Raw genomic sequence first — 15,293 nt, 5'->3', positions numbered from 1 at the left:
AGTTGCATGGACTGTAGTGCAAACTACTGCAATGAATGCTTCAAAATTTATCACCCTTCTGGGTACTGTAAAAGCACAGTGTGAGTATGTGGGCCCAACTACAAATTGTAGATTCAAGGTAAGTGAAGTTTCTATTAAGATAGAGTATTGAACTTAATGGGCTTGCCTGATGGCTCGGAGGTAAAGAATCCACCTGCAATGCAGGAGACTTAGGTTCATCTCTGGGTCTGGAAGATCTCCTGGGGAATGAAACGGCAACCCACCGGAGTATTCTTGCCTGGGAAATCCCATGAACAAGAGGAGCCTGGTGGGCTACAGTCCATGGGGTCGCAAAGAGTTGGACATGACTTAGTGACTAAGCATCAACAACCTCTTCATTTTGACTTCTGAGTCCCTTGACTCAATCCCAGTGGTTTTAGAGTACTTCCTTGCTGCTGGCACAAAATGCTTCATATTCATTTTGCACATTTCTTGCCCCAGACTAGAATCAGTTATTTCTCCAAGGATCCTTGGTTCCTTTGAGTCAGAAGTGGTATTTAGAGACCACAACCTAGGCATGAGCATTACTGGGTGGTTGTATGTAGTTTTTCTGTGGACTTAGCTAGAGAACTATATATATATATATATATATATATATATATATTTGTTTGTTTAAGAAAGAGGAAAACCCATGAATTCATTCTGGTATTTCCAATTCAAATGAAAGATCACAGGGTATTACTTCTTATATTTGTATTTCTTTTCACTTGCATTCACCCAGTAATGTTAGCATAGATACTTATATGCTTTAGTCTAATATATATAATTTCAAAATATATGATGTTGGGTCTCAAAATTTTAAACTTTTATCAAAATAAAAAAATCAGTATTATGAACAATAAGACTACTTGAAAGTAAGTTGGAGACATCATCCTTAATACTTCGTACACATTCTCTCACCTAAGCACAATACCATTATCACAAAGAAATGTAATAAAGATACATTTTCCAATATGCCAATTTTCCATTTCTCATATGAAAATTTCCCCTACTGATTTAAAAGTGTACTTTCAAACCCAAACACAAAAGTCACAACAGCCTGTGATTCAATCAATATCTTGCATTACATTTGGCTGTCATGTCTCCTTTAATCCAAAACAGTCCCCTCTGTACCCCTCCTGACTTTCTGAAGATGTGATCTAGTAGTTTTGTACAAAGTCCCACAACTTATGTTTTACCCAGTTCGTCTCTGGGATAGATTTCTACAGGTAGCATTGTTTTGGCAAAGAGTATGTCCTCATATAGTTTTGCTGGAGATTATCTCACAGGTGTTTCATATGGCACACCCACTGATACATCAGAATGCTGTTTCCTTCTGCCTTGTCGACAGAGGGAGCTGCCAAAATCACAGGTTTCCTTTCCCCTGTCTGATAGGTGGGAAATGTATCAAAGTGGGGTTTTCATTAGCTTTTCTCTTATTGAGTTTGAGCATATTTTCTAAGAACTATCCATTCATATGTTTTGTCCATTTTTCTATGGACTTGGAATTTTTCTTTTCCATTTTGACACTACACACACATACACACACACATCCTTTTATAGTATAAACTGCAAACATTTCCCCCTAATTAGTCATTTCTTGTTAACTTGGCCTTTTTTAAATCATGTAAAAATTTGTTTTCTGTTTTTGTCAGTATTATTTCCCCTTATTGCATATGGATTTCAAATCATATTGAAGAAAGTTTGTCCAGCTTCTAGTTTACAGAAGAATTAGCCTTCATGGAGGTCACATTTTGTTTGAGGAGGACAATAAAAGATAAACTAAAATTGTATACATTAGAAGCTATGTTACAGAAAAAAATTAAGCAAGGACAGGGTAAGGATCACCTTGTTCTGTAGGGAGGTGACTGGCAAGTGAGACGAAGAGAAGACAAAGGAGGGGGAACACTAAAGTGGGAAAGCAAATGTGTGAAGACTGAGAAAGAGCAGCTAGGGACAGGAGGGGCATTGGGAGTGAGGGTGCTCTGGAGGTCAAGAGAGGAGCTATGGGAAGGGAGGTGGAAAGTCAGGTTTAAAATCTCAAAGACGTCAAATATATCTAATTGGTAGACTAACTGCAACCCCAGTAAAACTCCCATCTATGTATTTCTTCCGGAACCAGCCAAATTTGGTGTAAAGTTAATTTCATTTAAAAGAAAAAGACAGCAAGTAGAGACAGGGAAACACTGACAAGTAAGAGCAAGATGGCAACCAGTCATTGCAGTTAAGACATATTACACAGCCTCTAAAATTAAAACACTGTGGAGATGGCACTCAAGAGTCAGACAGATGGTCTTGGATACAGCCAGATATAACCAATACAACCCAGATATAACCCAATTAGGGTTGGAAATTTAGTGTATGAAAAATATCTAAGTCTACTTTATAAAGTTTAGGTGGGTAAAATTTTACTTTACAAATTGAAGATAGTTCACAGTGAAATACACAGACCTAAGGAGTATAGCCAGACTAGTTCTGACAAATCCATACACCTGTGTAACCCTCGCCACCTTCAACACACAATATATTTTTAACTCTAGAAAGTTTGTCTCCTCCTTGCCACCCAACCCTCCCTTAGAGGTGACCACTGCTCTGAATGAGAATTTTAGTAAGTGCTTAAAATAAGACAGAATGGAATCCATTTGGATCAATTCCAAATGGCTCAAAGATTTAAATGTAAAAAAAAAAACAAAACTGTATAGAAACTCAAAGACAACCCCATCTCTCAAACCTTCCCTTCTTCCAACAGCGCCACTGCCTCCTCGGCCCTCACACCAACACCTGTGAACTAGGGCCTCTGCACTCGCTGCAGTCTCCCCTCTGCAGGCCCTCCCCACATCCCTGGGTGCTTCCCTCCCACTGCCTTTACACAGGGTCACCTTGCTGTTAGCCCTCTATGTAGCACTGCACCTCTGCAATCGCTTTTTCTCATAGCGGTTCTTCCATGTACTAGATATTTTGCTTACTTATTTTGTCAGTGGTCTGTTCTCCTGTCCTACAATGACAACTCCCTGAAGGCTGGGACTTCTGTCCATTTTTTTCAGTGCTGGATCCTCAGTGTTTGCAGCAGGCACTTGATTACTTCTTACTGAGGGTAAAAGTGATGAGAGTTTCAGCTAGGGTGGGGCCCATAGTATCGTGTTCATCTTGGCTTTAGTGCAATGACAGGACGGGGCAAGGCAACTGAGAGAACCGAGAACAGCCGGGGATGTGGGCGGCAGGTGTGGTAGAGACCATGGGCTGATGTGTCCAGGCAGTGCTTTTTTCCAGAGGTCTTAAGGGAAGTGATGTGTTGGGATGAACAGGTGCGAAGCTCTTGACTTTTTTTTGAGCTACTTCGTCATCTGCACAACTGCCGCAGGGCACCTTGGGCCTGGACCCAGCGCAGCCGCCACTGGGCCAGCGACAGGCCTTGGCAGAGCTCCATGGAGAGGGCAGCTTGTCCTGGCTGCTCCCACCTGGAGAAGGGGATGGGGTTATAGGGGAAGGTCTAGGACCTTCAGACCTTCACTAGCCAACCCTCAACACCATGGTCTGCTTGTCATCAGCCCCCCACCGCCTCCCCCGGCCTAAGTTCTGCCCGTTGCTCCCAGTTCAGCCCCAACCTAGTCATGTCCCCCTCTCACCAGTCTCCCACAACTCCCTGGAGCTCAGGGACGCGCTTCAGCGCTTGTTTCAGCAGGTTCTCCAGCCGCTTCAGAGCCTGTCCCAGGCTCTCCTTCTGCTCCTTTTCCTGGGATTCCTGGATCTGCAGCAGCTCTGTAGGTTAGAAACCCAGGGTGCAGCACTGAATCCTCGGGCTCCCGGGTGCCTCGCAGCTAATGAGTCACCAAGTCTCCAATCATCTAGTCTTCACCTCAGCGTCTCTCCTAAACCTCTCTCTTCTCCCAGGTCCTCTTACCAGGTGCAAGCCCACCATGCCCCAGGTATCCTTCTGAATACCTTCCTCCCACCCCCTCAGTCTCCATGGTCCCTCCCTCAGCGTCCTACCTGCTTCCCTGCTTGTCCCCCAGCCTCCCTCCTAGGCTCCAAGCCTCGGCCTCTGACTGGTCCATCCTTCACGTGGCAGCCAGAGTGATCTCACAGCCTAAACCTGATCCTTTCCCTCTCCTGCTTAGAGCCCTCCAAGGCTCCTCAGGGCCCCAAGACCAAGCCCAAGCTCTCAGCCTAGTACTTGAGGAATGCATCACGTGGCCTCTGCTCACTACTCTGGAGCAAAAGCCTCACCTGTCCCCCAGGCCCACTGGAGACACCATCCTTCCTCCTGGCAACCCTTCCCAGCATTCCTCATCCCAGCTGCTTCCTCAGACTGCTGCAGTCCTTCACTCCACTGGTGTCTTCCCTGGGCACTGTGACTCATCTAGTCTCTCTCCACAGACTCAGAATAAGCCCAGCTCAGAGTAAGTACAGATCAGCAGTGTGGTCAGACCCTTCGGGCCTGAACCCTTTCCTGGCCTTGTAACCTCAGGCATGACACTTGCCCTTTCTTTGGGCACTCTTAGGGACAGATGGAATTATCTGAGCCACAGGCTAGTGAAACAGGGGGCAGATGGGGGCACTCTGGAGAGGGGACCCACAGGGGTTACTGACAGGTTGAAGGTAGGGGTTCAGAGGACTAGGAAAAATTACGGATGACTCCTGGGCTTCTGGCTTTAGCACCTTCATGAGGGCAGGGGGCTCATTTATTGAGGGAAGGAAACCAGGAGGGAAGAAAACAGAACTGCTTTCTGGACTAAAGGGAGCTGAGTTCTGGTTATAGACGTGTTAAGCCCCTGATGCCCACGCGGTAAGACAATGCTGTGCCACGTCTCGTGCTCTTTCTGCTGGTCCTCCACACTGCTCCTCACCCAGTGAAGAGTGGGGGTAAGGAGCTCAAAACTCAAAGGCCTGAAGATGGTCTCTTCCTGCTTTGCTGATAGTACACTGATTCACTTCTCTTCAAGCCATCTCTTCCATCTATTTCTCTCTTGAATTTTTCACTTCTACAATTGGGACACCCTGGGGGCTGGATAGCTCTCGCCTCTCTCCCTGTTGAATTCTCGGGGGCTAGCACATGGCATATAAGCAGTGAGTACTTGCTCAGTGAATCCAGGAATAAAGGACTTCTGAGTTTTAGCTTCCTTTCTGTAAATTGTAGTCTTACACTCCCTTCCCTCATGGTAAGGACTAGAAGAGACTGTGCATGTGCAGATAGCAGAGACTGGAATCACACAAGGGACACAGAATGCTTAATTGCAGCCAGCCAAAGCTCAATACCCTGTTCAGGTCACCTGACCGAGTCTTCCAAGCCATTCTGTAAGGTATTATTAATACGATTATGCCTAGTCCACTTCAGGGGAAACTGAGGCAGAGGAAGACCATGCAGCAAGGAAGAGGGATTGCTGAGAAAAGAATCCAGTAGTTTAACTATACAGCCTGGTTTGTAACTACTCAAGTATACTGCTGTTTGATGATGGATGAATATTTGGCAGTTTGATGAGCAGTGTCACCTAGTGGTTAGGAGCACAGACCCATGTTAGACGGCCTGGGTTCAAATCTAGCTTGGCTGCCTGGGCAGCTTGCAAGCCCTATGCTTCTCAGTTCCCTCCTCTGTAATATGGAGAGAACCCCTGGGGATGCTGTGCAGATGACACTAGTGAGCATGCTCAAAGACCTCAATGCACAGTGCGCACTGTGTAAGCAGTGGGTATTTGTGATTTCTTCTGGAGGCTAAAGGTGCTGGGAAGGGGCTGGGATGCTGGATAAGGAAGTGGGGTAGCCTACCCTGGGTGGATGGTCCTGGCGGCAGGCTGGTCTTCATGTGGAGCAGATACCAGCGTCGGAGACTTTGTTGGTCCTGGAGGAACAGAAGGTCCTGCCGAAGAGAGGCAGCCTTTGGGAGGAGCAGCTCCGGAGCCTGGAGGGAGGAGGAAGAATAATCACTTGGGGCGGAGGTCGGGGTTGGAAGACAGGTCCGAGGTGACAGGCACTCACCTTCCCTGCAGGCAGCCCCAGCGTGTGGCTCAGCGCTATGAGGCTGGAGCCCCTTGGGGATGCAGGATGCAGCTGGTGGATGGATGGCAGGACCGTAGGGAGGGGCTGCAATCTGCGGAGTGAAGTCCAGGTTGGGAGGGGCACTGAGAGGGAGGCCAGGTTCCAGAGGCCCAGGAACTTGGAGGTGGGGCTGAGGGTGAGGTCTGGCAGCCTGGGAACCCTAGGATTGTGTTTTAGGAGTGGGCCCAGGGAGTAGCAGTCATCCACGACAGGGTATGTGGCAACCCCTATCTCACCCTCCAGGGCCGTGCTGCAGCAAGGGGCCCAGAGGAAGATGGGGCAGGTGCTGGGCTTCCTGCTCCAGACACCGCACCAGCTCCTGGCTCTGTGGAGCCACTGCCTCAGACATGGGGACCACTTTTCGCTGAACCAAAGCTAGCACCTGTGGGGAAGGAAAGGGATGGGAAGGACAGCGTGAGGCTGTGTAGTCCCCTCCCGAGGAGGCCCAGCCCTCCCCAGAATTGGCCCCAGCTTCCATCTCACCTCCCCGGGGCTCCGGCACAGGCGTGTCTTGATGGCTGAGTTGCCCTTGATGAGCAGGCGGATCTGCTCCTGTGTCTCCTCCTAGGCAACCAAGATGCCATGGAGATGGGCTGATTTTCTGTTTTACCTTCCAGCCTCTGCCCCTGCTCACCCCGTTTGCACAGGCCCTGACTCCTCTTGGGAGTCTCACCGAGGCCCCCTCCCCTCACCAGGAGGCCCAGTTCTGGCTCCTTAGGGCTCCCAGTCTGACTCAGGCCCTCCATCAGGCCTGGCCACTTCTCATGCAGTCCCACTTCTCACCACTAGCTGGCGCCAGCGCAGGATCCGTTGCTGTTTGGCCTGTAGCTCCTGGAGCAGAATCTGCCGACGCCCAGTGGCCTCCTCCAGTTCCTGGCTCAGGGCATGAAGGGCCTTGAGTTCGGCCCAGAGGGCACAGACCCGGAGCCCCAGCACCAAAGTCTGCCTGCGGCCCAAGTAGAAAAAAGCAAAGGAGAAGGAAAGTGACTAAGACTCTCAGCAGAGGAGGGAGATCAGACTTGCAAGGATGCACAAAGAGCCTTAAGCATAGGGAGATGACCCAGCAGAGCAAGCAGGGAGGCTGAAACAGGAGCCAGGGTGCAGAAGTCCATATTCTGAGACCCCTTGGAGAGACATGGCCGAGGCCATGGCCCTTGGAGACTCCTCACCTCTCGCTGGATCCCAGGATACATCTATCCGCCTTCTCCATCAGGCCCTGGAGGCGCAGGGTCAGGACTTGATGCTCCTTCAGGAGGGGGTCCCGCTGGGTGACCAGCTCACCCACAGACCGCCAGCCCTCCTGGAGTAAGCACAAAGTCAGGGTGACATGGTCCCTGGCAGGGAGGGCATGGAAATGTTTTGGCTTGGGAAGGGGATGGAGTCCTGGGAAGGGTCCTGGGGGGTTACCTGGATGAGATGCACCATGGATGGCAGGGTCTGGCTGGAGTTTGACTGGTCTGGTGCCTGGGACCTGAGAATAAGGGCTGAGCTGTAGTGGGAGGAGCCCTGTCCCCTTGTAGGTAACCAGTGTCAGCCTACCTGCCAGACTGGTTACTGGGCCTCAGTTCCCATTGGCAAGTCACCCTGCCTGGTCCTGACCTGTCCCAGATCACCCAGCCACCTGCCCTGCGCTGACTGGGAGCACCAACACCCCACCTGGTTCTCTCCGTATCCTGGAGCCCATCCACACTGCACAGGGACTGGATCTCTGCCTCTCGTTCTGCAGCCAGATGCTGCAAGGCAGCCAGGACGTGGCCTGGTGGGTGGTTTGTCAGTAGGCTCTGGTGGGGAGAGGGGTGAAGTCAGGACAGGATGGTGGCAGGGCTGTGAGCTGGGACTCCATGGAGAAGGAGTAGGGATGATCAGTGAGGTCCCGGCACCCTGAGGTTTAATCATGGGGCAGGGGGTGTAGCCTTTCTTGAGAGTGCCCCTCACCTCCATTGAGCTAAGCCACTGCTGGTAGGAAGTTCCAAAGTGGTTATCTTGCAGGGTTCTGTGGAGTTGGGGAAGAGGACAGAGAATGTTACAAGAACCATTAATTCACCCTTTAATGATCACTGCCACTCTGTAAGGTAGGGGCTGTCACTGTCCCCATGTTAAAGATTGGAAACCAGGTTCCTCTATACCAGCTAGACTTGAGCGTCCCACTTAACAGCATATCAATGCCTTGACCTTGGACCCATTCGTGTGTGCAGTTTACCTGGAACACCCTCTCAACCTTTTACCCCTCCTCACCAAAGCACCCATCTTCTCTGCCTCCTTAGCTGGGAAAGGTGTCTCCTTTGGGAACCCAGAGCCTCCTAGGCTTGCCCACCCTCTGAGAGCCCTAACTACCTGGGTCGTCACTATCTCTAAAGGTCTGCTTCCTCTCTACCCAGCCTGGGAGCCCTGTCAGGACAGGGCCTGAGGCTGACAGAGCCCAGAGGTACAGTGTCTGTAACAAGGTTCTTTACAGGGTCTCTGGTGGCTGAGGGCTACTCACGGAACACTGCCTCCCTGGGCCTGAAGACTCAGGAGGCTCTGCAGGAACTGGGTCCGGAGGCTGCAGGCTGTTCGGACATCGTGCTGTGAAGAAGAGAGTGTAGTATGAGGGGGGCCCAGAGGTCCATCTAACCCCGGACACCCCACCGTTCTGCCCCCTGGCCCAGGACTCTTACCAGGACCGCAGGCTCCAGGCCCAGGGCTGCTGATACCAAGGGTCCAAAGTTTATATCCACTTTGGCCTTCCTGGAAGGAGGAGTGAAGTTGGGGCTGGGGTTCCTGGGAGGAGGTGGCTGGCAGCACAGAGGTTGGTCTTCCCTCCTGCTGCCAGCAAAGCCAGTCACAGGGATCACTGAGCCTGGATCTCAGAGGCCAACCCCCAAATGAGATCACGGTCATCTCCTGGCTGGATGACTGCATTAATCTCCTCATCCATCTCCCTGCTCTTACCCTCTGCAGTCTCTTCTCCATCCTGCAGTAGCCAACGATCCTGTTAAAACCTCAGACAGATCACATCCCTGTTTTGCTCAAAACCTTCGAAAACGTTATAGGTTTCCATCACACACAGAATAACAATTAGAACGCTTCTAAACACTCTGCGTGATTTAACTCAATTATCATACCTACCCTTTAGAGTAGATAATATTATCCCCTTCCACAGAACTTAGAAACTGAGGCACAAAGCAGTTAGACTATGCCCAAAGTTACACAGCTCTAAGTGGTTGAGCCAGGGCATGGACCCAGCCTCCGAATAAAACTCCAATGCCTCCACAGCGCTCTGTCCACCTCTCTAACCTACCCCCTTACTACTCTGCCTCTTGCCTTCAAAATTTAAGCTGAACTGGCATCTGGGCTGTTTTTCCCACATGCCAGGTTCAGGGGGCTCTGCTCTTGCTGTTCCTCGCCATGGAAACTCCTCCCCTAACTCAAATGTTAACATCCTCAGAGACGTTTTCTCTGACCATTGTACCTAGAATAGCATCTCCCTCTCCCTTTCTACATCCCCTTTTCTTCATAGCGCTCATCTCCACCTGTGATTATAGGGTTTGTCTGTGTCCTAGTTTAGCACTTGTCTCCTCTGCATCAGAGTGTGAGCTCCATGAGGGCAGGACTGTCCCGTTTACTGTTTTTTTTTCCTCCCCCCAGCACTGGCGTTCTACATATAGCTAGCACCATTCTAGGCACTGGAACAACAGGTGGCTGAGATGGCAAAACTTCCTGGTTCCATGGACATTAAATCCTAAGGAGTGGAGCTCAGAATTCTAGTACCCAGAAGGGGTCCGGGCAAAGCCCTGGGTCTCTAAGGATGTCTGTATGCCCAGCCTGGTGAGGGATGCTCCCTGGATACCTGAGGCCCACCTTTCTATGTCCTGCAAGCGCTTGAGCTGATTCTGCAGTCGCTGCATGGGATCCTGGAGCCCACGCTGCTGTCTCCGCATGGCCCCAGCTTGAGCCCGGAGGAGGAGAGCACGGCGCTGGGTGTCTTGCACGCTCTGTAGGTTCTGCTCCATGGCTATATCTGTGAGAGGAACAGGGGTGGCCATCAGTACTTTCCCTCACCCCATTCTGCTGCCCATCTCTCCAGCCCCATGGGTCACCCTGAGCCTCAGTCTCTTGCTCCATCAGCTCCAGGCTCTGGTCTAACTCCAGGAACTCTGCCCGCAGGCGGGCAACAGCAGCTTCCAACTCCAGCTTCCGGCGGGCCTGGTGGAATCAGGTATAGGGTCAGATGCATGGCCTGACTGCTCTCTGTGGGGCAGTGGTCTCTTTCCTGCCCAGTTAATGTGGCACAGGGTTTTCCCTAGGGAGTTTCAGCGCCTGAAGAAGAGCACCAGGGTACTATCCTGTTCCCCTCCTTCCTTCTGGGACTGCCTGGAGCCCCACAGCTGGAGTCCTGAGGTCTCCAGGAAGCCTCCTCTGAGATGTCACGCTGGGTCCCATACTGGCCTCAGCATTTCTCCTAAGCCCGTCTCTTCTCCCATCAACCTCACCAGCTTTGATGCTTCATATCCCTGTCCCCCCACTCACAGCTCACGCCTCCTGCCCCCAGACTGCAAGTGAGTGCAGGGATCGGGCTGTCTTGTGACACAGTGACCCTTGGCATCACCCAGCGCAAGCCTGGGCCCAGAGCAGAAGATCTGTAAGTCCTTTTTTTGGATGAAATAAAACCTTGCAGCACATGCTTCTCACCTCTGGACTGTCCTGGTGGCCATACCTGAGGAAATGAGACCAGAGTGAGAGGATGATGGGGATTTCCAGGGGAGAGATGGGAGGTGTGAGGCTGGGAGCAGGGATGTGGCTGGGGAAGACAGGAAGGGACAGCTTTGAGGACCAGTTACCAGAGCAGGTTTCCCCGGATCTTCCTGACGTTCCTGAATGGAGACGTAGGAGGAAGGGGAGTTACAGGGGGGCTCTCCTGGGTCCCCTCCTCTGCCACAGCTTCCCTTCTGTGGCCAGGCTCACCTCTGGCTGTGCACGTGCCGCAAAACGTAGGCCCAGATGTCGGCCCCCTGGCCCAGACACAGCCTGTGGGAACAGCATGTAAAGGTATGCCTGGGACACAGGATGGAGGATCCTCACTAGCACAGTGGTGAGGAGGTAAGATCTTTACTAGGGAATTCTCATCTGTACGGGGGGTAGGGTCCATACTTTTGGGGGTAAGGTATTCCCTCCTGAGGAGTTCTCAGCCACTGAGAGGGTGGGTGTCTCACTGGGGGTAGCGGTATTCTCATTCCTTGGTGGAGTGCTCCCTTTCTCCTGGCAAAGGATTATCTTGTTACTTCCAGAGGTGGGGTGAGGGCTACACTGCCAGAAAGGGCCCTCTCATGATCAGTTGTGGGTCATCACTCCTATACATTCAGTCTTGAATGGGGTGGTTTTTGCTGACTTGAGTGTCCTCACTAGCTGGGGTGGGTGGTGATGTACTGAGGGACAGCCTTACCCTGGAGATCCAATTTTCACACTGATAAAAGAGAGCTTTATTACTAACTCATGGAGGATCCCCACTAGTGCAAGGGACCCCACTTTGGGTGGCCTCAGAGGATGGTGGTGGGAGTGTCGGAGTCACCACCAGGACGCCCTCACTCAATATAGGATTCTCTGTCTGGATTTACTACCTGCAGGGCAGGAGCGCCCTCAAGGGTTAACTGCACTGCGGCAGGAGAGCCCTCAAAGGTTATTTTCACTGGGGCAGAGGGGGAAGGGGAGGATGGCGCGTTTTGGATGAAGATGTGGGTCTCATTCCCGCGAGATTCCATCTCCAGGGTGGTAAGTCCTAACTCCCAGAGCGGCTCTCACCTGCGCAGCGTCGACTCCGGGACCCGGGCCGCCACGGGCACCTCCATCTCTTCCGCCTCCCAGCAACCCAGTTCCCGCGCTTGCTGCGCTAACTCCATGACAATGACCAGGCCGCTGCCTCCCGCCCCTTCTTCAAGTGTGGCGTCCTTCTCTGACGTCACGCACGCGCCGGAAGTAACGCCACGGTCTCCAGGAAGATGGGGGATTTCCTGCTCTGCGGGGTCTCAGAGCCGACCCACAGCTCTCTTACCTCAGGTTTCCTGTGAGCGAAGATGAAAGGAACTTGAAGAAAAGGTGGGATCCGCTTGCCTTCTGCGTCTTCCTTCCTACTACCAGCTGTTCCCTAAGAAGCTAAAGGTCCCTAATGCCTCCCTTCATTTTCTTGGCAAAATGGGACTTTCATCCTAGGAGGATGACAATCAGGCGAGGGGATGCCAAAATTACTGCCCTTTGGTTTCAGAAACAGGGTGTCAGGTCTGAGTGAGGGACGGGGGCAGTTGGCATGAGCCTAATATTTCCCTGGCATGCTTTCTTCTAGGTATTCGTTCGTCCTAACCAATCCGTAACATTCGTGAGCTGTCCTTGTGCTGGGGACACCCTGGTGGCTGAGACAGCCCCAGTCTCCATGCCACGGAGCTTACAGTTCGGTGAGGGACGTAGACGCATCACGAGGTAGGAATGGATAGGACATAAGCAGCAGGGGTGGGTCACTTTGGGGTCAAGGAACTTGAGAGGTCTGTGGAGTGCCCCCAGAAAGCGCTAAATACTAGGGCTGGAGTCCTGGAGAGCCCACTCAGCCTCAGACATGGTCCTGAGAAATGGTACCATTCAGGGACCTCTCATGCAATATGATTGTGTCATTAATCACTGTCTTCAGTGTCCAATACAGAGCCTGAATCTCTAAATAGTTGTTGAATAAACAAATGGGAGAGAAAGATGGCGGGGTGAGACTAAAAGCTGGGAACCCAGGGTAGAGGATGGAGCAGGATGAGGGAGAGGTGGGTGTTGAGGACAGTGCTGGACAACTGTAGGGATGTTGAGTAGAGAGGTACCTGAGTGGGTCTTATGTGAAGTTGACTGGCTGTAGAAGGGTGAAATACAGCACTCTAGGCTGGGGATTAGGTGGAACAGACCTTGATATGGGAAGATAAGAGAAGGGACAGCTTTGGAGGAGATGCTGACAACAATGTTATCAACAGACTCCATGGGTGTGAGGAGTCAAGGAGATGTCCAAGGGTCAGCCGAGTCTGCTCCAGGAACAAGGGGACTACAAGGTCTCCATTGACATAGCAGATTTCAGGGAGAAGCTGAATTGAGCTTCAAATGCTTCTTATGGGCCGAGATGCAGAAGAGGGTGCCTGGGGCTGATGTAAAATCCAGATGGGCTTCCTGGAGGAAAGATTAGCAGCTTCTACTTCACCATTTTGATTTCTCAACAGTTTTGATTTCTCTCAAACATCTCCACCCTTCCAACTTTTGTGGGTTGTTTTGCTGTTTAAAAAAGCAATTAGACAGCACGTTTGCCATGGATCTCTGAACCTTTCAAGGGATGTTAGAAAGTATTGACTATTAAAGGAATAAACAGACAAATCACAGATTGGGAGAAAATATTTGCAAAACACATATCTGATTATTAACTTGTACCCAAAATATACAAAGAACTCTTAAAACTCAACCATGAGAAAATAATCCAGTTTAAAAATGGACAAAAATTATGAACAGATATCTCACCAAGGAAAATATACAGATAAATGTAAGTAAGCATATGAGAACTTGTTCAACACGATGTCATCAGGGAGTTGCAAATTGAAACAATAATGGAATACTTCTACATATCTATTAGAATGTCTAAAATCCAGAAATGAGGCAGCTTACATCTTGCCAGCCATGCAGGTTGTCCCTGGCTGGCTGCTGGCACACCATGTTTGCATAGGGTAGCAGCCAGGTCAGCAACTGTTTCACCTCCTGGCTCTTTCTTCAACTTCTGCAACTCCTGGGCCATGTGTGTGTTTAGCTTCAGCTTCTCCTGTGGGCATTCATGCCAATAAGGTCAGAGGCAAGTTTGTTCCAGCTTGTGCTAGCTTTCCCCCATTTACATCTGTCTTCCCTTCCTAACAACTGCCTGCCGTCTGCACTTTGAGTGGCAGCATCAGACACTAAGACAATAATATTAGGGACTGCTTAATGTCTCCACCAGTTGCATAAGGTCAAATCCCTGTCTGTCTGTTTGACTGTCTGTCTATCTACCTATCTATCCCCCGCTATTGGTTCAGTCTCTCTAATTGAACCCTGATATCAGGAGGAGACTGAGGCCAGGGCAGGGACCTAGGGCAGGGGATGATAGAACTGAAGCATCGCGAGGGACTGGTGAGACTGATGATAGGACTAACTGGAGGGAACTGATTCTAAGATTAAGACCTTTCCAGAGAGGAAAGCACTGTTGTCTTTGGGATAGTACCTGTCGAGACTCCCTCCCTCTCACATCTGAGCTTTTATTCCTGCTCTGCCCCCTAACTCAATACCCTTCTTTGTTATCTTCAAAGGCTACCACCTCCTCATTCTTTAATTAATTAATTATTTTTAATATTTTGGCTGTGCTGGGTCTTTGTTGCTTTGTGCAGGCTTTCTCTCAGAGAAGGCAATGGCACTCCCAATGAAGGGAGAAGGCAAAGCCCACTCCAGTACTCTTGCCTGGAAAGTCCCATTGATGGAGGAGCCTGGTGGGCTGCAGTCCATGGGGTTGCTAAGAGTCAGACACGACTGAGTGACTTCACTTTCACTTTTCACTTTCATGCATTGGAGAAGGAAATGGCAACCCACTCCAGTGTTCTTGCCTGGAGAATCCCAGGGACAGGGGAGCCTGGTGGGCTGCCGTCTGTGGGGTCACACAGAGTTGGACATGACTGAAGCAACTTAGCAGCAGCAACAGCAGCAGGCTCTCTCTAGTTGTGGTGAGCAGGGGCTACTCTTCATTGTAGTGCACAGACTCTAGAGCTAGTGGGCTCAGCAGTTGAGGTGTGTGGGCTCTAGAGCACTTGGGCTTCAATAGTTGTGATGCATGGGCTTAGTCACTCTGCAACTTGTGAAATCTTCCCAGACCAGGGCTCAAACCTGTGTCTCTTGCATTGGCAGGCAGACTAGGTGGGCTTTTTAAGAAACTTAGGTATTTTAAAGCGCTGAAGAATTGAACTGTTGAACTTTTGAACTGTGTTCACCACTTTTGAACTGTGGTGTTGAAGAAGACTCTTGAGAGTCCTTTGGACAGCAAGGAGATCCAACCAGTCCATCTGAAAGGAAATCAGTCCTGAATATTCATTGGAAGGACTGATCCTGAAGCTGATACTCCAATACTTTGGCCACCTGATACAAAGAACTGACTCATTGGAAAAGATCCTGATGCTGGGAAAGATTGAAGGTGGGAGGAGAAGGGGACGACAGAGGATGAGATGGTTGGATGGCATCAC

At 50.6% G+C, this 15,293-nt stretch overlaps 1 protein-coding gene and 1 long non-coding RNA gene across 3 annotated transcripts in view; one reads left to right on the top strand and one right to left on the bottom strand.

Moving 5' to 3' along the window:
- Positions 1–778: 778 nt before the first annotated feature.
- Positions 779–11,992, bottom strand: HAUS5 (HAUS augmin like complex subunit 5). The gene is made up of 19 exons (XM_061139041.1): positions 11,830–11,992; positions 10,996–11,058; positions 10,872–10,904; positions 10,723–10,747; positions 10,131–10,236; positions 9,892–10,051; positions 8,709–8,778; positions 8,534–8,616; positions 7,987–8,044; positions 7,708–7,832; positions 7,459–7,522; positions 7,221–7,351; positions 6,835–6,997; positions 6,535–6,615; positions 6,288–6,433; positions 5,992–6,103; positions 5,782–5,914; positions 3,645–3,777; positions 779–3,476 (listed from the first exon to the last, which is right to left on the bottom strand). The coding sequence occupies exons 1-19, from the start codon at positions 11,925–11,927 to the stop codon at positions 3,359–3,361; spliced, it is 1,902 nt and encodes a 633-aa protein (XP_060995024.1). The 5' UTR covers positions 11,928–11,992; the 3' UTR covers positions 779–3,358.
- Positions 11,993–12,000: 8 nt separating this feature from the next.
- LOC133054242 (uncharacterized) overlaps positions 12,001–15,293 on the top strand; it is a 63,646-nt gene continuing 60,353 nt past the window's right edge. For both annotated transcript variants that reach the window (XR_009692389.1, XR_009692390.1), the window contains exons 1-2: positions 12,001–12,123; positions 12,368–12,501. This is a non-coding gene — a long non-coding RNA (uncharacterized LOC133054242). The remainder of the gene's footprint in view (positions 12,124–12,367; positions 12,502–15,293) is intronic.

The sequence above is a fragment of the Dama dama genome, chromosome 4, assembly GCF_033118175.1.
Source record: "Dama dama isolate Ldn47 chromosome 4, ASM3311817v1, whole genome shotgun sequence".
In the NCBI taxonomy this organism is placed as follows: domain Eukaryota; kingdom Metazoa; phylum Chordata; class Mammalia; order Artiodactyla; family Cervidae; genus Dama; species Dama dama.
The sequence above is the reverse complement of the archived record's forward strand: the minus strand, read 5'-3'. Positions and strand labels throughout refer to the sequence as shown.